The following is a 20,337-nucleotide window of genomic DNA, read 5'->3' on the forward strand; positions in this document are numbered from 1 at the left end:
CAATTCTGGACTGACGGCATTCATATAAATAAAAAATTAAAAATCTAGACTGCTTGAGCTAAAGAGCTTGGAAACATACCCATACACCAATTTGGGATTTTAAAACAACTTATTTTATGTGAATGTAAACTTACTTATATATATATATATATATATATATATATATATATATATATATATAAATATAAATATGTATGTAAATAATCTGGGGAAAGACGTCACCCAATAGTGAATCAGCAAAGGTTGATACAAATGATGATCTATTACAGTCTTTCATATCTCATGTCAGCAAGGCACATCTGACATACAATGTAGCAAGTTTTTAAAACAGCTCGAACTTCCCAAATGTAGATACATTTGTGTCACAGAACACCTTCCACAGGAGAGCTTACCTTCCACGAGTTGGCCCAAGCTGCAGACCTTCTTGATGCCATCAATGGAGTAGATGGTCCTCACTCCCTGCGGCAGGTTGACATTATCAGAGAGAGTCCGAGTCAGGTCAGCCAGCAGAGCTTCAAACGACCTAAACCGGTCGGGCGAGATGGCATAGACGATCCCCTTGAAGTAGCGGTCTCCATTGCGGTAGAAGCGCACCTTCTTGGCCTTCTTCTCGGAGCTGAGCGCCTGCAGGGTGCGGGTCCGGTACAGGCTGCAGTGCGCGCTGTGCGTGGGGCTGGGCAGCCCGTTGGCCCGGGAGCTGCCCCGGTTATACCGCTGGGCTTTGTCCCGCTCGTCGAAATGCTCCAACTCCATCTCTCTCCCTAAAGACATGTGCACCGATGTATCGCCTAAAAGAGACCACGGCAAAGGCACAGCTATATGTTAGTATGGACCGGGAGGGGAGGGGGAGGTTGCAGTATAATCCATGACAGTCAATAAAGAGGCTAGCAGGTGTTAAATCAATCTCCAAAGCAATTATGCAAATGAGCAAAGGTCGCCGGTCTCGGTGCCCACGTAGGTACGACTGAAAATAATGTTGTAAGGACAGAGTAACAGTGCATTATTGCTGGTGTTAATGGGAGCGTTACGACTGTAGTCCATTGAGGTCCCCACGGTTGGTCACGTTTAGTGCATGCCGGTCGTTTTACAATTACACTGGGTAGGTGACTGAGTGTCACTAAATAACTGCCTGTAAAAATGATGGCACTGAAAACTGTATTAGCTATAGCTAAACCGACTTTAAAAGCGATCTGTCCAAGTCTAACGGAGTCAGTTTTGCATTTAAACCTTTTTAAGTCAGACCGATAAAGAGCACAATACAAAATGCTGATTTGAATTAACGATACAGCAAATCTGAAAGTGTACTTGTTACTTGGAAAGAGAAAAATATCACGTATATAAATATATCACGTAAATAAACATGTATACATACCCTATATCTTGCCATATTTATTAATAAAGACCAGGGGCTTGGCGGGTTGCAAACGCTTGAATGGTACCACTAGGCTATTAACTGTATGAACTGACAATATAGAGGATCTGCTCCGCACACGTCAATGCATTGTCACCAGCGATAATGACATGTACATGTAACCATCATCATCATAATCATAATCGACAGATATACTTTTTAAATTTGCCAGCATGCCTACCTTTATGCGGTTACTGATCCAGCGGAGCCTTGGTCGGATAAGCTGTATTTCCCCGTTTCCCCCAAATCACTCCGGTTGAACGGCGTTTCTTGGGTGTTTGTAGTGGATGATTAGATAGTGCTGCAGCCTGAACCTGGCCCTCTTTGTTATCTTGCGGTCCCCTGCCCGTGTGTGATGAAGGAGTCTGGCTTGCAGCTGCTTTCTTCTGCCGTGTTATTGCAGTGATTTGCATGAGCCCGTCCCTCATTGAAATGCAGCCCCTCAACGCACACTTCCACCAGCACAGACCCTCCCCAACTCCCCTGAGATGCGCTCCTATCACAGACCAGAAACGTGCTTACTGTTTCACACACTATATATATAATGCTTACATGTATATGTGATTTATGCATTTATGTTGTATACATATATACTAAGACACTATACACTTTTCAGAGCAATGTAAGACTGAAAGGAATAAACTACTGATTAAATCATTGGTATGCCAGGCCAAAAAAACACGAAAAAATAAATAATCTGCAACCCTGATAAATGGATGCATTTTTAGAACAGGATTTACTAGGACACATTGCAAGTCTGCAGCCACCCACAACAAATAAAGCTGCTGTATCTCATTTTGTGCAATGTCTAGTGCAGCATTGAGCAGCATGGGCTTTTCCTAAAGGTTTCCATTAAACTGCCTTTAGGTCTCAGAGAACAGGGAGGGGAGCTAGCAGAGGGTTAAGAAAACCCACCTTCTCTAATGGTAATGGTTGAGTCCTGCGATTCCAGAGAGAAATATCAGTATCTATGGCCTGTAAGGTGCATTTTGTATGAATAAGGTCTTTACACATCATTGCAGTGTATTTTCCGGCCATTCATGGCAACATATAAATTTTAGTGTATGTTTTAGGAGATTGAACCATACTAAATATGCCTTTGTTTGTTTTGTTTTTTGTGCCATGCTTATTTTCATTGAAACTCCAATAGAGAAGGTTATCCAGCTATTATACAGTAAAGCCAGACATAATATAATTACAGTGGTCCAGTGACTGAGAAAGAGCTTGGAATGTCAGCCCCAAGATTCACACTGCTCTGCCAGCCACTGCAGTTTCCCCCCCCCCCCCCCCCCAAGAGTAGCTGTGCCCGGTACTTTTTTTTTTTTTTTTCTCACCCCGCTACATTTTTAGAAACAATCTGCAGAGACGGATGAAAGAAGGCAGGGTGTACTCTTTCTGTGGACCCTTCTGCTTAGCATTTGCGTCATTAGCACAGCCTAACCTCTTTCGTGTCGAGCCTGCTGGGACTGCTGAAAACTCCTGAAAGCGAGCCTGTCATTAGGGAAAAAAATAAAAAAAGTTGTACACTGTCCATTAACATTTTAAACTAAAAGAGCCCTTAAAACAGGCTTTGGATTACTTAAATTATTTTTATTTAGATTTCGGGACTAGCCAATCGAATAAAAACTGATTTGCATTTACACAGGCCACAAGTCTAGTGTTGCTTCATCAATTTCAGTCTTAAGCAAAGGAAAGCTCTGCATTTGAACCACTGCCTACTGGGCATCAACTTCAGAGTATATCTCACTAATCAACCACTTCTTAAAGCGGATAGATCAGGGCCTGGCACATTAGACTTCATGCAGGAAGAAAACTAGAAGGAGAAATGTGGATGCCCTTTGCACAGATCAATTGTGAGACATTCTTCATGTTCCTTCCTAGGGTTTTTTGACTTTATAAAATAAAGCAGACCTGTTTCATATTGTGATATTGATCAGAACATCTCACAAAAATATAAAAAAAGATTCATATTATGGAAACACACTGGCCATAGCAGTTCTTAAATTAAAAAAAAAAGCACTTAGTCTCCCTATCACAGCAAGACTCAGGAGCCTGGATTATACATGCCAACAAAGAGTCTGCAGGTAAGGTTTCAAGGGTTTTGAGTGAGACTGGTGTCTTGCATGGAGAGCCAGAATCGGTAAACTCCAGTGGCAGTGGTGAATTAAGAAACAAGAGGCCAAAGTGAGTCTTATCTGATCTCAGCAAAAACCTGCCCCCACAATCCAGTTGTAATGTCACACCTGTGAAGCAAATGTGTTTTGATCCCCACACGTTCAGTTGAGATTTCAGCTTTCTGAGGAAGTCGGCACAAATGCATTCACTCCTACAGAAGACAGCCACAGAGGAGTTCATTTTAAAAGGTACTATAACCATTCTAGTAAGGGAGACTGGAAAACCTTACAAGTAACAACACAGATGCGTCTTCAACATGGACACCACTAACAAAGACTAACCAAGACATGTTCATTTCCAGCTTCAATAAAACAAATGACGCACACACCCTAGAATGTTGTTTCCAGTAAATGGCACAGGCAGCTGAAGAAAGGAAGCGGTCTGCATTTTACCCCCAGCAGGTGAGCGAATTAATTAATCATACTAAATACATCACATTAATTATAAATAGCTGTTGGTCTGGAGTCCCAGGGCACTGAGGTGACTTGAGTGACTCCGAGCAGGCGGCTGTGGTGCAGGAATGATGAGCGAAGCCCAATCCCCAGCCTGTGGTATAACGAGCAAAGATGCAGGCTTCTTTCACGGTACAATGACCTACATTTCTTCCTGCAGGAATATCTTTCTACTTCCGATTAAAAATAAGGTATTCATTTAAATAACAAAAAAAAAAGAAGCCTAGATTTAGCTGCAATGGAGGATCATTTCATTTCAACTTTCAACATCATTGATACCTCTTCTCTGTAACTAAAGTCTCTGTACATCAAATGTGCACATACTGTGGCATGTTCTCGGGGGTTGCATGGGCAGGACATGTCGAAATTATGTGGAAAAATAAATAAATGCATTGTGATGTCAGGGATCGGTGAAAGCCAGACTAGAGTGGGGGTTATGTGTGAACCCTTTAAATTCACACAGGTCATTAAGAAGCAGTCCGATCCTAATGATAAGGCAGTGGATTGGCATATTGTTTAGTGAGAGGGGAGGTTGAAACATTACAAGTGAGCCATGAGGACAATCCTTCAATATTCAATGACAAATGAGGAAACTGGCAGTCACTCAATCTTCTAGCTGAGCAAAGGTCTACCTCTTGGAAAGGTGGTACCATACATTAATTGGATAGGACAATCCCCATCATCAAATAAAAGGCAAGTATCTAGTTTCTCCTGGTTATGATTAACCTACTCACTACAGGAGAGTAGACAGCTGACCATCCTGTTTGTTTCACACACAAGCTAAAAGACAGAACCCAAAACTTGCACACATGCTTTCAGTTTCAATGAATATAGACAGCAAAAATTGGGGCATTATTAGATTTCTAAAACTACAAGAAAATATCCAACCTGTTCTCTGACACAAAGTGTGCGAGAGGCAGTGTGTGGGTGTCAAGCAAGGGCTGAATGAGGACAGCAGGACACGATGTGTTGCAATCTCTTGTCCACCAGCATGTGCCAGGAAAAAAAAAAAAAAAAAAAGTTTAGATTTAGATTTCACAGTTTGTCCTCCCCGACAGTTTCTGTTTTGGCCTTTGTTCAAACTTTGTTTTCGATGCGCTTCAGAGCCAAAACACAAGATGAACAGCTCTCAACGAGTCGCTGTGTTCACAAGCTCCCGATTTCATAATTGAACACTCAAAGATCTGCCGAGATGCAATAGAGGGCTTTAAAGCCACTGTTTCACAGCTAGGAACCCTATTAATGCAATGGAGTCGAAATAGTTCTGCAGCAGAAAACGTCGTTCAGGGATCTCTGCTCAGGGGCTTATTTATTTTTGACAGTGCCTATTCCAGGATAACCTTGCATTCCCAGTAGCAGGAAGAGGAAGGCATTCACTGCTCTGGCTTATCAGAAGCTGATGGATCCAAATCAACACCACCTAGCCCTTGATACTAAAATGTGCAGTGAACAAGTGGGAGTTCAACCCGAGTTTACTGCATTTGCAAAGGAGAAGAAATGGCCTCCTTATACAAAAAGGTGGTACACATGAAGCAGTTGAACAACCTCTTTGAAGACACTCACACTAGCATGATTATGGAGCACTTACAATGAAGAGGGGTGTAATGCAGTCTGAAAACCAGTGAGTGCCTTTAGATCTGAACACTTGGCAGGTCCACTCAAACCTGAAAGGTTAATCAACATCTATCCTAACTATATCACCAGTAACCTGATGAAAATACTCAAAATGAAAGACATATCCTCCCTTCCACTTTCAGCTATCAGCAGTTCCCCAAAATCACACTTTACTAGTGTTTTGGCTTATAGGTTGGCTATTAGTCGCACAAAAGGCTTTCTTCGACGTTAAATTACTATTGAATCCTTCCCCTAAAAAAAAAAAAAAAAAAACTTTTATAATGATTTTTCCTAAATGTTCAAAATCTCAGTTTTTTTTTAATCCAATGTAAAATATGCACTGCATAGCATTCCAACAAACAATTTAAACACTGCCAACACTAAATTAGGAATGGGAGAAACTATAAAAAAAAATCATACAATGCATTATAGAGACAAGGAATCACGACTTGCACTTATGCAACAACAACCCACACTGCAATTGCTGACTGAATATGGATGATCGTTTCAGTTCTTTCACAAGTTTCAAAAATACTTCACATCTGAACCTGCTATTGAGCAGTTTTTCCCCAAAAGCTTCATATTGACATTCAACAAGACTAATTGTGTGGGTGCCATGTGAAACTTTTAAATATATATTTCAATTTCACAAAATCCTGAGAACGTTCTTGTGAAGACAACCGCCTCTGCTTTAAAAAAAAAAAAAAAAAAAAAGGCCAAGAGGGAAGGGAATCCGGCCATGCAATCTAATCTCTGATTATTTAGAATTATTTAGAATTTTCTTATACAAGATTTAACAAGAAAACCCCAAACAGCTGAAAATCACTTCAAAGTGTGAGATTGAGCTGATCTGTAGAAGCGGGTCTAGCAGCCAAATACAATGGTTTCATGGAAATCCACTACAGTAGGAAAAGGTCCCTAACCTTTGTTAGTGTTTTTTTTTTTTTTCTTCAGATGACAGATGGATTGAAAAGTAGAAAAACAGTAATTCAATACTGTAAAAAAAAAAAAAAAAAAAAAAAAAAAAAAAGCGGTCATCCTTTGTCTGTATTGATGTTTTGGTGCCACTTTACACAATGAAGACAAGACATTGCCTGGATGTGGAAAGTTAGTAAGAGGGTATAAATCACACAAACCTTAAATGGCACTAAAACTATGGAGAAACGAAACCGGGAAAGTGTCTTTAAAACCAAGGACAGAGCTGTGGCACACATTAAAGCCAACTGTTTTTGTTAGTTTCGTTATGAAAAACAAGGAAAGAGTTATTTGTAGGTGGCTTGAAATTATGATTTATTCCATGCAGTAAGTAAAGGTCATGTCAACAGAGCAATGCACAGCTTCAAAGAGTTCAGTTACACATGCATGGAGCCAAAGACAAGAAACAAGGCTGGAGAAAAAGATAAATCCTGCTCTCTATGCAAACATCTACATAAAAGAGGGGAAAAAAAAAATCCTTTAAGAGAAATAGCCATAATTCCTGACATTGCCTTTAAACACACACTGAACTATGACCCTGTGGAGGTTTTGAAAAAGTACCCAAGATCATTTCAAGTTTAGGTTGCATTATTAGATAATGGTTACACTTTTTTAAATAATACAATAACCAGCATACTCAAACATATAAAATAAACAAAATCTATGAAAATGCATATATGTATTTCCAAAAAATAAATAACTGCATGAGGAACATTTTAAAGTCTGATTTTCAGTGTAAATCAATTAACACCACATTCATATTTATAATGACATAATAGTTAGAATGAAATTATGTTAACAAAACTTTTTTTTGCTAGTTCATTCTCCCAGGAATCGTCAGCAATACAAAATGGCAATGTGCCAGAGTTTTTTTTCTGTGTCATGGAAAAGGATTTTCTTGTAAGGAACTTCTTTGGAAAAGCTCCTGGTTTCTCATAGTCTCTTCAGAGAAATCTTCAAAGCTGTCTAATGTTAGTAGGTCTGGAATGTCTGTGTAACATAATAATGGAAAGATTGTTGATTGCAGCAAATAAATGACGTACATGATAACATTTCACATAGAAACTCAATTAATCACACTAACAGCAAAAATGAAAACTTTGCGCAGACAGAATCTTGTCTAGTCTCATTGCATATGCAAACTAGCAAAACCATGATAAGATTGCAAATATGTACATTATAACATCAATGTAATCATTAAACAGGCATCAGAGAAGCCACTCATTTACACAGTCAACCTCTAGGGAGTAGATCAGAAATCCTTTTGATTTCCACAGGGTTAATTAAAAGCACAGCATGTTCCCATGTCAACCATCTACCATATGACTTATTGAAATAAAGTTTTTTTTTTTTCCATCCCCCTAGAAACTAAATTAGCTTGTTGGGAGCAAATACATCAATACTAATAAACATAGTCCAACCCAATAATCACAAAGCCAATTTCTGATAAAAAAGGCCCCTTGATTTCAGCCTACACTCTGTACATGTCCTATACTAGCCCATTCTAGAGTCATAAGTGTGTTTAATAGAAACTGCCTGCCCATTTAGGCTAATGACTGAAATGCCTGCCTCGCTTTCACTTCAGTACTCAATAGAGCCCAACAATACCGCGGCCCCAAAAATAAGCAAACTTTCTCCACATTAACTCTGTAGTGTCATTAGCACAGACCATTTACAAAAGTAAAAAACGAAATATACATTATATATATATATATACACACACACACACAATGGCACAATTCCATTTTTTTTTTCCAGTTTTTTGTAAACACTGTACATCCCATGATCTGCAGAGCATAAACCAAATTTAATCCATGACTGACCTCAGATTTGCACAGTTCTTTAAAAGAAAATGTGAGTCATCAAAAGTGCCAATCCAACAATGTATATATTATATACATTATACACACACACACAGTCAGGTCCATAAATATTTGGACAGTGACAATTGTCATAATTTTGGCTCCGTACGCTACCAAAATGGATTTGAAAGGAAACTATGTGTGCTTTAAGTGTAGACTTTCATCTTTTATTTGAGGGTAGTTACATCCACATTGGGTGAACAAGAACAAGGCCCAAGAACAAGCAGGAACTAAAGACAGCTGCAGTGCAGGCCTGGCAGAGCATCACCAGGGAAGAAACCCAGCATCTGGTGATGTCTATGGGTTCCAGACTTCAGGCAGTCATTGACAGCAAAGGATTTGCAACCAAGTATTGAAACTCACAATTTAATTCATGATTATGTTAGTTTGTCCAAATACTTTTGAGCCCCTAAAATTGGGGGGACCACATATAATAATGGGTGTAATTCCTACACTGTTCACCCAAGGTGAAAACTACCCTCAAATAAAAAATGAAAGTCTACACTTAAAGCACATATTGTTTCCTTTCAAATCCACTGTGGTGGTGTACAGAGCCAAAATTATTACAATTGTGTCAGTCCAAATATTTATGGACCTAACTGTATATATACATAATTGAAATATTATGAAAAACATAATTGAAAAACAGCCACCTACTGTGTCCACTGCAGTGCTGTTCATACGGGCTGAAGCCTCTGCTTTCGAGCGGCTGCGGACTGCTGGAACTCAGAATACAGGCCTGGGGTCTGTACGGCAGGGAGGACTCAGTGGCAGGAGGGTATGGGACACAGGCAGGCATATTTGCCCCAGGAAAAGGGAGAAAAGGGTTTTCATAACCCAGCTCATATGGACTAGGCCACTCAGAGGAAAACGGGATTCCAGGTCCAGGATTCTGCTGCATGGAGTAAGAGTTGTTCAGGTTGGCAAAGGTACTGTAGCTTGGTAATGGGGGAGCAGAAGTGTGAAATATCTCTGGAGGCTGCTGGTGTGGATAGCCTGGCCACGGGACAACTGCAGGACACGACTGGGCATCAGGAAGCAGCCCTTTGGCAGCCTGCTGGCTCACAACCACAATATCATTGGATGGCCTTTCTGATGCAGGCTTAATGCACCTTCCCAAAACATTAGCTGCAATGAAATCTTGGAAAAAAAGACAAAGCAGCAACAGGAGAAAATAAAAAGGTTCTAGCTTTTACTGTTTTGTGTCTTGAAATAGGCATAAGAAATAATGATTTTCTATGCTCCTATAAATATTTTCTAATAAAACCACAGTGAAGTATAGAGAAGCTAAGTAAAAACATGGTAAACATGGAGAGCTACAGTAAACCATGCAATACACACAGGCACTACGAATGAATTTGAATGACAAAATAGTTTGTCATGGATTGAAATTAGACTGATCGCCGACAATCAATTCAGCAAAACATCATCAACAAAAATGACTGTTACATACCATCTATATCTAAATAGATCTGAGAATCCGTGACTGGGTGATCTTTGGATTTTGGGCTTTTCTTCTTTATGAATTTCCTGAAGGAAAACAAAAATCTACAGATTTTTCTGACATACATCTTAACTGTAACATACATGAGGTTTCAGGATGGATCCATGTTTACTGTAACACCATTTGTTTCCTATAACATTAAAAACAAATGTACAGCTTTTAACTTCACTAATGAAGATCAACACACGGAGATATTTTAACCAATTCTGTTAACAAACCTGTTCTCAGAGTGAAATGATCAGGTGTATGCGTATTGTGAACAGGGCATATAGTAACACAATAGCAGTCTATCTGACCCATCATTGTTTAATCATGCCTCAGAATGTAACTGACCTAAAAACAGTAACTGGATCATGAAGGTTCCCATTGTATTAGATTCTGCGGTTTGACCTACTGCCAATTGGTCAATGTAACTCATACTTTTAAGTGTTAGTATTTCTAATTTCATTATAGTATTCAGATTATAATCCTTTGCATTGACGCAGGTGGAGGCATACCCCACTGCAAGGTTAAAAGGTCAAAATCAAGATCAAGATTACAATTGATGCGTTGTGTACATCAAACAATTACTTGACAAAAAACAATGTTAACATAAATTGACAATTAACATTGTTCATTTTACAGATGCCATTATGAAATACAAAGCAACAGTGACGTTTTAAAATAAACTCAGATTTCCCCCCCCGGGACAGTACATCCATAGGAAAGATAGAAAAGGGGTACCGTTTTTTGGGGGGGTTGAATGGCTTGCACCATTCTTCTGCCTGGTCTTGTTCCATTTCTTTGACTACCTGTGATATGGAAACATTTTTTTTATTTTTTTTTATTTATAATGGTCATGGATTACAGATCAATTCCACCTAAATCGTAAACCAAAGCACATCACAGACAGACCTACACAGACCACTATGGAGCTTTAACACTGAGCAGGGTTTGCACTTACTGTGACTCCACTGCAGTGCTGTTCATGCGGGTTGAAGCCTGTGTTCCTGGGCGGCTGTGGACTACTGGAACTCAGAGCAAAGGCAGGCATATTTGCCCCGGGAAAAGGGAGAAAAGGGTTTTCATAACCCATCTCACACTGATTAGGCCACTCAGAAGAGAATGGGATTCCAGCTCCAGCATTCTGAAGCACAGAGTAAGAGTTGTTCAGGTTGGCAAAGGTACTGAAGCTGGGTAATGGGGGAGCAGAAGCATGAAATATATCTGGAGGCTGCTGGGGTGGATAGCTTGGCCACGGGACGACCGCAGGACACAACTGGGCCTCAGGAAGAAGCTGGCTCACAACCACCATGACTTCATTTGATGGCCTTTCTGAAGCAGGCTTAATGGACCTCCCCAAAACATTAGCTGCAATGAAATCTGAAAACAAGACCATATAAAGCACCAACAGGAGAAAAAATGCAAAGCTTTTCCTTCTCTGGTGGACAATTTAGTCCACACATAAACTGCAGGATCACAAGCAGGGTCAGAGACCAGGAGGAGCATCAGGGTAAGTAAGGGAGTAGAAATGATTGGGCACAGGGCCAGGGTGGCACCAAGAGGGCAAACCTTCGTAAGGTGAGGTGGAGAAAGTCCAGGAAGAGATCTGAACAGGAGGATAGATGAGGAATTTTTATAGGCAGCAATAATCACCAGGAAGACAGTTTAGCTGGAGGAGATAAGAGGAGGCAGGGAAGGAGAGGGGGATGTTGAATACAAGCAGAGGCGTTTAGGATCTAATTTAATGGTATTCAGGAAAACCAAGAAGGAGGCGTTATAGTAGTTGAGGTGGGGGAAATTGAGAGAGTGGACTATAAGTTATGTAACAAGCAGTGACGACTTGTTATAAAAATGCAGCAGGAAACGGAAAAAAGTAATTTACTCAATGTTGTTTAAATAAAATCACCCTATATTGCCCTCCTGTGGTGTTAGTAGGGCCAATGAAGACTTATAAATTCTTAAAAAAAAAAAAAAAAAAAAAAAGTTTCACAGTGATAATGCAAACAGATGCCAACTACACACAGTTATAACTGCATGTCTGTTACAAAAATGTTCAACTGATGTGAACCAATCTATTCACCAACATATTTCCTTGAGACGTCTCTGGACTAGCTCTATTGACGTATCAGTATACATGTGATGCAACAGAATATTAAAAACATTATGAACTTGCCTTTTACAACTGAGCATATAATGTAAAAGGGTATGATAAGTAAAAGGTATAATAAACATGTTGTGTTCTTTGATGTTGGGAATCCATGATGTTCATGGATTCAATTTAATTGGAGGCAAACTTCTATCACGTTGGCCAAATCAAACCGCAGATTGAAACTATACCCACCAAAAATCTGCTGAAATATGCCAGGCTTCTCAATGAGAATGTAGCCATCAAACAAGTGATGCAAGGACAATTAATTTTGTGAAGTTGATAACAGTTGTGGAACAGAGCGAGCCAGGCGTGAAGCATCACTGGCAGGCAACAAGGGGGAATATAGATGTGAATATATGAGATACAAATGGGCTAAGAGTATTTAGCACAGCCATATAACAGACCATAAAGCCCTACTGTATAGCATACAGCTTCAGCTTACAGCTTTTAATGGTAGACTTCGAATCAGTTTAATATTTTAGTTCACATATCCGGTATCAACGTCATTTCAAGAATTAATTAATAAATGAAGGATTTGGCTACAAAGATAACTGGTATATCAAGGAAAATATTATACGACCAGATTTAAGCTGAAAATGTATTAGAACATCTTCTACAATGAAGAACACAAATCCTAATGACAAAATAGTATGGTAAAGATGTTAGTGTAATTTAAATGTATAAGTTAAATTAAATCAGCAGAAATCCAGTTTAATCATGATTGAGTAGGTGTTACTTACCATCTACAATGTCTGAATCAATCTGAGCATCTGTGACCATGTCATCTTTGGATTTGCCTTGCTTCCTTGTGTATTTCCTGAAGGGAAACAAAAAAATAGGACTATATCCTACATAGATTTGTGAACTGTAACCTAGATGCTTTCTCTGCATGAATCCATGTTTATTCTTACACCATCTACTTTCTATCTTCAATAAAGTGTATTTTTAAATTAATTGAAATAAAAATCCACCATTATCCATATAAACATTCCAATTACAAAAGGTGAAGAAAAAAAAAAAAAAAAAATTCAGATGTACCCCCCTCCCCTATTACATAAACATAACAGTCCCCACACAGCAGGTACCGTTTGCTGATGGGGGGTTTGACTGGGTTGTACCATTCTCTCGTCTTATCTTCTTCAATTGCTTTCACTACCTGATATACAAAAACATCATGATTTTCTTGGCATGGGCTTACAGATCATTTTCCTCTTCATCGACATTTAAAGCATCTCTCACTGGCTAATATGTAAAGCTGACAACTTTGAAAAGACTGCATATATGCTAGCAGGTCAATATTGTCAGTATAAGCTCACACTGGGAGTGCAGGGTGAACACTACAGTAGTCATTAGCGGAGTTATCCATCCAAACTAAGGAATGAGAATAAGACCCAAAAGGGAAAAAAAAAAAAAAAACTCTTTTGACTGGTCTTGCTGAAGACTATCTACAATTTTGAAAAAAGAAGTGTAAGTGTTGAGAAATATATCAAATGTTTCTCCCAGGTAATTAAATGCAGAAAAAAAATCCAATTTGTCACCACTGTACACTATTGGGTTACACATACATCAATAAATAATGTTTGTAGATTTCATATTATTGCTTCTCTCTGATTTTACTCAACAAACTTAAGTGTTTTTTTTTTTTTTTTTTACCGTGTGATTAAGAGAGACCAGTTTCAAACATTATTATAATTAATACGATTTAAGAAATCTACAAGTTTACTTCAGGACATAACTGCACCAGATGTCAAAGCATTCTCTTAATATAAAATGGCATATGGACACAATATTACTTTGTTGCTTTTTTCTTAATAAGCCCATAAGCATTCATATGTTCAATTTCAAGAAAACCCAAACATGAGGACACAAACCCTGAAATTAGTTTAGGGATTTGCTTTAATGACTCTCTCCTCTAATTAGGTTTAGGTTCAGAGAGAAGAAAAGAATAATCCAGTTTCATTGCATGCAAAGCATTGAGCACACAAAAACAAAATAATGATGTAGCAGATTTGATTAAACTTTCATAGGAGAAGAGCATCTTATGCATAAAATAAAAACCCAAGTCTGAAATTACATTCATTAATAGGAGACTATGTCATTTAGTGACCTAGTGCTTAAAGCACAGACCTGTTAATATAGTTGTAATTATTATATAATATAATTGTTCCACTGGTAATAGAGGCCAAATGGTTATCGGGGCTTCATTAAGAATTGCAATGCTGGTCAAAGGTCATAAATATCACTACTAAGAGAGAAAAAATTCACTCCCTTTGATAAAATTCCTTGTGGCACTTTGCGCTGAAGATATTTCATGTACTTCACAGTCATTTCCAGCACCGATGCGGTATCAATCCGCTGATTCTTCAAGAATGGCAGGAGATCACGCAAGCTGTCGCAACATTTTTTAATCTGCAGCCTGACCAAAAGAAGAAAATAAAAAGCGTGTTATTCACAGGCTAGCCTATATCTGCTGTATTTTCACATTCTGGTGAAGATCTATAGAATAGTGAACTAGAAGATCAGTTTAGATCTTGTAAAAAGTTTTCTGTAGAATTATAATGAAATGTTTTACCCCTGACATGAAACCAAAAGTAAATCAAAGAAACATGTAATAAAATTCAAGATGCATTGATCTTTTGAAGTCTAATGCTGAAACAAAGGCTCTTGTGTTACCTAGTTGATTCACAATTGCCCACTGTTCAGGAGGAACTCCACAGCCCCAATAATAGACTGAATTCAAGGCTGATTTGTATACATTTATATTATATATTATACAATAAAATATTTTGGCCAACTGCTGCTGTGCAGAGTGTGATCTGTAATTGTTAGCTCTAAGAAACCCACGTGGGTTCGCATTACCTCCTTCTCTGTTCCTTCCTCGAGTGCAGAAGAGCCTGGAGCTTGCAGTTGAGGTCCTCAGAAGGAGAGAGGGGAGGAGAAGGCGCTGCCCTGACAACAGGACTGGCATGGGGCTCTGACCTGGAGAGAGCATCATGTGCAACAGCATGGGAATAAGGAAGAGCTTGTGTGACAGGACCAATCATATTTTGTGTAGGTAGTACCTACAAGCTTTGCTCTCCAATGGCTACATTGAACTGTAATGCTAAAATATGATGTTTTAATATGGTTCACTCTCATGTCTTTCTTAGGAAAATTGCACTAGATGGTTGGCACCAGAAATTCAATCTTCAAGCTGGATAGGTACAGCCTGGGACAAGAAGACCTTTCTGACTGCAACTAATAGGCTCTGTGAGGGTGAATGGTTAATTTGGAGTCTTGGTGGATGGATGTCTAGTAAGGTGCCCAATTATTTGATATGGTGATACTATCTAGAAGCCAGGAAGAGTTCAGTTGAGGTCTAGGGTACCATAGCACATCTCCCTGAGAGAGAGAGAGAAATGCAGGTCGTAATATTGCACATTAAAACATTTAAATATCGAATGCCTTCAGAAAATGTTGAAAACAAATGATGCCATCCATTGGTTTGTATACTTCTACATAATGCATTGAGGATGTTTTGTAGTTTAATTTCAAATGGAGAAACAGAGCAGGGGGCCATTTAAGTCATCTTCTCTAGAATATGATACAGAACTAGTCACCCTCGCTCAACCACGATTTCAGAGTATTTGAAGTATTCCGAGGCAATGGGATGTGTGTCCCAGAAAGAAACAAATCTTTACATGGAACATTGGAAGTACGATTACTATAAGCATTAAAAGATAGTAATTGCTTATGAGGCCAGATAATCTACAAAACCACCCAACAATCTAACTACTGTATCATTATTTTTCCTTTCAACACATCTGAGAAGACAGTTAAACTGTCCACATCTCAGCTAGATTGGTTGCTACTCTACATCTTGGCTAAATTCGAAGGCCAGTCTATTATGGATTCTATGCAGAGCAGGTACACCCCATTTTAAACTAAATCACATTTTTCCTTTCGACAAAGTCATTCATCATAAGAGAATTGCCTGTCCCTGCAGCAAGCAGAGCCAAAACATCAATTTTCTCAGTGCTCTAAAAATGATTGTGTCCTAGCAATAACCAGTGATCTGAATCAATACGCATGGAGAAAAATACACCAGCTTCTGCTATTAACTAACTTCAGCATATAAGAGGCAGGAAATGTATATAATAAAGTAAAATTATCCTTCATGCCTATTCAATTCAATGCATTGAACCCATTCCAGAGATGACCATATTCTTCCGCATGCATGTCTGGAATGACTTGGTAAGAGGTACAAATATGCATTATGTTTCCTAACAATTGTTCGGATAGAAAACGGGTGGGGATAAAAACCATGATCAGCAAATAAAGGAAATTTTATAAAATGCTGTAAAGTCTGTATGTCTGTGAAAGCATACTTAAAGGAAAATGAAACATTTCATATTTAAATTGATAAATAAAAGGTATAACAATAATCACATTAGGATTTTTATTTTTCATTTCGCAACGCTGCTATTTACTGCTCCATCGACCACATTTCTTGATTGTTAGTTTGTTTTTTCTTGAATATTCCCCAAACAATACCGACTCCTACACTTATTGAGAAATAAAACCACTCATAAAACATGACACATTCATAAACTAAATAAATGCTTTAAGAACCTTTCACTGACAGAGGGCCCAGGATCCCTTCGAGGGCTGTGTGGCTGCGATTCTTTCTGTACAGTCTCAGAGTCCGAATCAGGCTTTGCATTGCAGTTACTTCCATCATCGCCTGTTAAGGAAGAACACAATTTCTTGCATTGTCCATCTAATGCTTTAACACCAGCGTCCATGCACGTGTCTCTCATACAGTCTTCCCACCCAGGTCCAGTCACAGACGTTTTACACGGTTATTAAGGTCCAATAAAATAAAAAATAAAAAAGTTTTAGGGTCCAGGTGTGATCAGCCAGTTGGGACCCCCTAATGTTACTCACCTTTCTGAAACAGGAACTCACATCCATCGAAGACCATCTGCAGCTTGTCCACTGTCACGGGCTTGGTGAGGAGGAAGTCAGCAGCCTTGCCTGCAGTGTCTGTAGAAGGACAGGCATCCAATTACAGCCCCATATCTTTTCAAGGCGACTTAAAAGACATTTACTGAATACATACTTACCCAGATACAATTCTGGAATAACAAGGACAAATATTATTTTTTTGGGCTTCTGACTGACGTTGTTCCTGTGAAAAATAATTGACAAAATAATACTTTTCTATTAAGGACACATACCATACATTCCCCTCAAATGTTCTACATAGTATATTAACATACTAAAATGTAAAGTTCATATAGAGACAAATCACCCAAAACTTAAAAGAACATTTCACAGTTAAATGACTCTAACGAAGCATATATCAATACACCATTTTCCTAAAGCTTAGAACATAAACATAAGAGTTTACAATCAAGAGGAGGCCATTCGCCCCATTGTGCTTGTTTGGTCTCAGTCTCTCAGTAGGACATTCCCTTCAGACCTGGAATAAGTCTGGTTGCTCTCCTCTGAACTGCCTCTAGAGCAGCGATATCTTTCTTGAAGTGTGGAGCCCAGAACTGTCCACAGTATCCAGATGAGGTCTAACTAGTGCATTGTACAGTCTGAACATTACTGCCCATGTTCTCAATTCTGCACTTTTGACAATACAACTTCCTCAGCCCTATTAATAATGGAAAACTAAACTCCTTTAATCCATGTCATATATGAAAAAGTCAACAAAAAGTTGTCTCCGACTTGTTGTCAGTTTTACACGGTCAGCTACATTTACAAAACCACAAGGAGAAAAGCAAAAACTACAAAATCAACAATAAAAACACTTTTGTAAAATCAATGTTAGATTTAGGTAGATAGATCAGTTAGACCCCCCCCCCCCCATTCGCAATATGAATAGCAGATAGATGCGTTTCCAAATCTATTTTAATGAGTAATGATTTTTCAAAAACAACTCCACTGTAGTCCATCATTGACACGACTCCAGTACTCACTCCTCTTGCAAACCACATATGATTTTATTTGTCGTGTTCATTTTTACCTCATGGCCTGCAGGGTTTCGAGTTTGGATGGGGGCTGGGTTGAACTAAGGTGAAAGAACACCAGGTGGAAGGTGTAAATGTCGAGTAAGTCGCTGGCTCTCTCCGGGCTACTCTTCATGATCGTCACTCTGCCAAACCTCAGCAGGGCATCTTGCAGGAGGCCAGCCGTCACTTCTACTGCATCCTCATCACCAATCAGCAAAGCCCTCACATCTATCTGGAAGATACTGCAGTATTTATCCAACAGATCCTCTCCAGAGGTTATCGATCTGTCCTTGAAATATTTACAAATTCGTTTTTTTTTAAATAGGATACTAATCATGGTAAAAATCAATGCTGCCTAGTAAAAACGTCAACTGACAAAAACACAATCGATTAAAAAGGGCACTTGATAGCTTGCAAGTAGAGTCTGACTGCAGCCGTCAAAAGCAAGTCACTTACAGCTTTGTCTTCCTGTCAGCAGCATGGTTACATAGGAGCTGAAATGAAGGCCATGTTTTAGGCTGCAACTTAATTGCCTATTCTAGTGGAGCAGAATGAAAAATGAAAGATATTTTCAATGTTTCCCTTTTTTGGGACTCATCAAATGAGACAGAAACATAACCCAAAAACCATCTGCAGTAAGAAAAGCAAGTAAAGCAAGTAATAAAATATCAAATATGCTTTGTGGAAGACAAGATGTTTTAGGAAAGAGAAGTTGAAAGCCCACATTACTGCAAATACATATGCGATAGCTGAAAGCTTTGAACAATTTTGCCTGGTTTAGAAACCTTGGAGGGCTGCACAGAAGGAACTGTTGCCATGCATCAAAGAGAAGTGTCATTAAAAGGACTCCTCATAGACTGATGAAAATCTGAAAGAGGCTGTGTAACAAGCATAGTTTCCATTAGGCACACATCTGCAGAGAAAAGGTGATGTCCAAAATGCCTTAACCCATTGGAGACTAGTGGGCTCAGAAGCTCGAAAACTACACGCACACTGACATTATTTAAAGTGACAGGCTGGGAGGGTTTTAACCCTTAAGAACCTAGGGAGACATATAGGCCACAAACATTAAACCTTTTTTTAAGCACAATTTACCAGGCCTGTGTATGTGATATAGGCTAGGTCACACTGGGTTCCTAAAGGTTAAGATCATTAATACAAACAAAGGAGTTTCACCCAGACAACAAACTTTTTCAGCACGTTATGATAACACTATGCAACACTATTTTTGTTCCTGGATAGTAAGTGTCATTTCCTAATTGCTTATGCCTCAAAAGTATAGAAAATGGCTATTATTCCCCCCAAAGTTTGCTTTTGTGACCAGGACAGTGATATTTTGAAATGTACCCATTTCCAATGAGAAAACGGGCAAATCCAAATTAACATGTATTTATAATAAAGCAATACAAAATAAATGTATACAGTATAATCGTAAATCTCGAAAAACTACTCACTTCTAAATCTTTGCAGTCATTTTTGTATTACTTTAGTATAAATGCATGTTAATTTGGATTCATGTTGGTTTTTTCTGACTTTATGTGAACAAATAGATATATTTCAAAATCAGTCCTGGTCACAAAAGCAAAGTTTGTGGGGAATAATAGCCATTTTTATACGTTTGAGGCATAAGCAATTAGGAAATAACACTTACTACCCAGGAACAACAACAACAACAAATCGTTACACGGTGTAATTGTACGTGTATGTATCCATTGGAAATCCATACACATATACATACTATGTATCTGGATATACAAAATGAAATACCGTTAGTTTTGCTTAGTCAAACTTAGACAGGAATACTCATATCAATCTTTAAATTGATGAAAAATACACCAAACACATTCGAAACTGTCACGATTAACACTAATTTGGTTTTAATGAAGTACCCGTCTCCTGCAACACGCTTGCGAGTGTAAACCGGACGCACAGACGTCTGAAGGGCCGGTAGAAGCGGAAGAGACGCCCCGCTGCGCTCCTGCGTGTCTCCTGTGCGGAATTAGTGCGGAATTAGTGCGCAAACGCGTGGAAACGGCAGGCGCTGCTCTTACTGTGCTGGCGCGCGGGTCCTGCACGGCGCGACTGCACGACATTTTCCTGCGCGTGGCAATGCGGCCGCGGGTCCGAGCGCCCCGCACGTGGGAATTTTATCAATTAAGTTCGAATGACATCATTGGAAAACACCTTGCACGCGCACGCCACTAATGAGAC

At 39.0% G+C, this 20,337-nt stretch overlaps 3 protein-coding genes across 5 annotated transcripts in view; all 3 read right to left on the reverse strand.

Moving 5' to 3' along the window:
• Nucleotides 1-1,816, reverse strand: part of dclk1a (doublecortin-like kinase 1a) — a 98,576-nt gene extending 96,760 nt beyond the window's left edge. The window contains exons 1-2 of one of the 2 annotated variants that reach the window (XM_066699762.1): nt 1,593-1,816; nt 393-788 (exon numbers count right to left, since the gene is read on the reverse strand). In XM_066699762.1, coding sequence (XP_066555859.1) covers nt 393-771 — 379 coding nt within the window. In that variant the 5' untranslated portion in view covers nt 772-788; nt 1,593-1,816. The remainder of the gene's footprint in view (nt 1-392; nt 789-1,592) is intronic. The other variant, XM_066699763.1, reaches the window with a different exon arrangement.
• Nucleotides 1,817-6,927: 5,111 nt separating this feature from the next.
• Nucleotides 6,928-13,769, reverse strand: LOC136746903 (uncharacterized). Its single transcript, XM_066699765.1, has 7 exons — nt 13,210-13,769; nt 12,865-12,941; nt 10,937-11,355; nt 10,717-10,784; nt 9,943-10,019; nt 9,147-9,629; nt 6,928-7,617 (listed from the first exon to the last, which is right to left on the reverse strand). Exons 2-7 carry the CDS (start codon nt 12,902-12,904, stop codon nt 7,508-7,510), a joined length of 1,197 nt encoding a protein of 398 aa, XP_066555862.1. The 5' UTR covers nt 12,905-12,941; nt 13,210-13,769; the 3' UTR covers nt 6,928-7,507.
• Nucleotides 13,770-14,002: 233 nt separating this feature from the next.
• Nucleotides 14,003-20,248, reverse strand: LOC136746904 (spermatogenesis- and oogenesis-specific basic helix-loop-helix-containing protein 2-like). Of its 2 annotated transcripts, none has more exons than XM_066699766.1 (7): nt 20,178-20,248; nt 18,141-18,358; nt 17,230-17,294; nt 17,051-17,149; nt 16,736-16,847; nt 14,984-15,103; nt 14,003-14,540 (listed from the first exon to the last, which is right to left on the reverse strand). In XM_066699766.1, the coding sequence occupies exons 1-7, from the start codon at nt 20,217-20,219 to the stop codon at nt 14,348-14,350; spliced, it is 849 nt and encodes a 282-aa protein (XP_066555863.1). In that variant the 5' UTR covers nt 20,220-20,248; the 3' UTR covers nt 14,003-14,347. The 2 variants fall into 2 exon arrangements, with proteins under 2 accessions (XP_066555863.1, XP_066555864.1); XM_066699767.1 differs by lacking the exon at nt 20,178-20,248 and adding an exon at nt 20,016-20,171 and having other exon boundaries at nt 18,141-18,354.
• Nucleotides 20,249-20,337: the final 89 nt, after the last annotated feature.

Source organism: Amia ocellicauda, chromosome 3 (assembly GCF_036373705.1).
Source record: "Amia ocellicauda isolate fAmiCal2 chromosome 3, fAmiCal2.hap1, whole genome shotgun sequence".
NCBI lineage: Eukaryota > Metazoa > Chordata > Actinopteri > Amiiformes > Amiidae > Amia > Amia ocellicauda.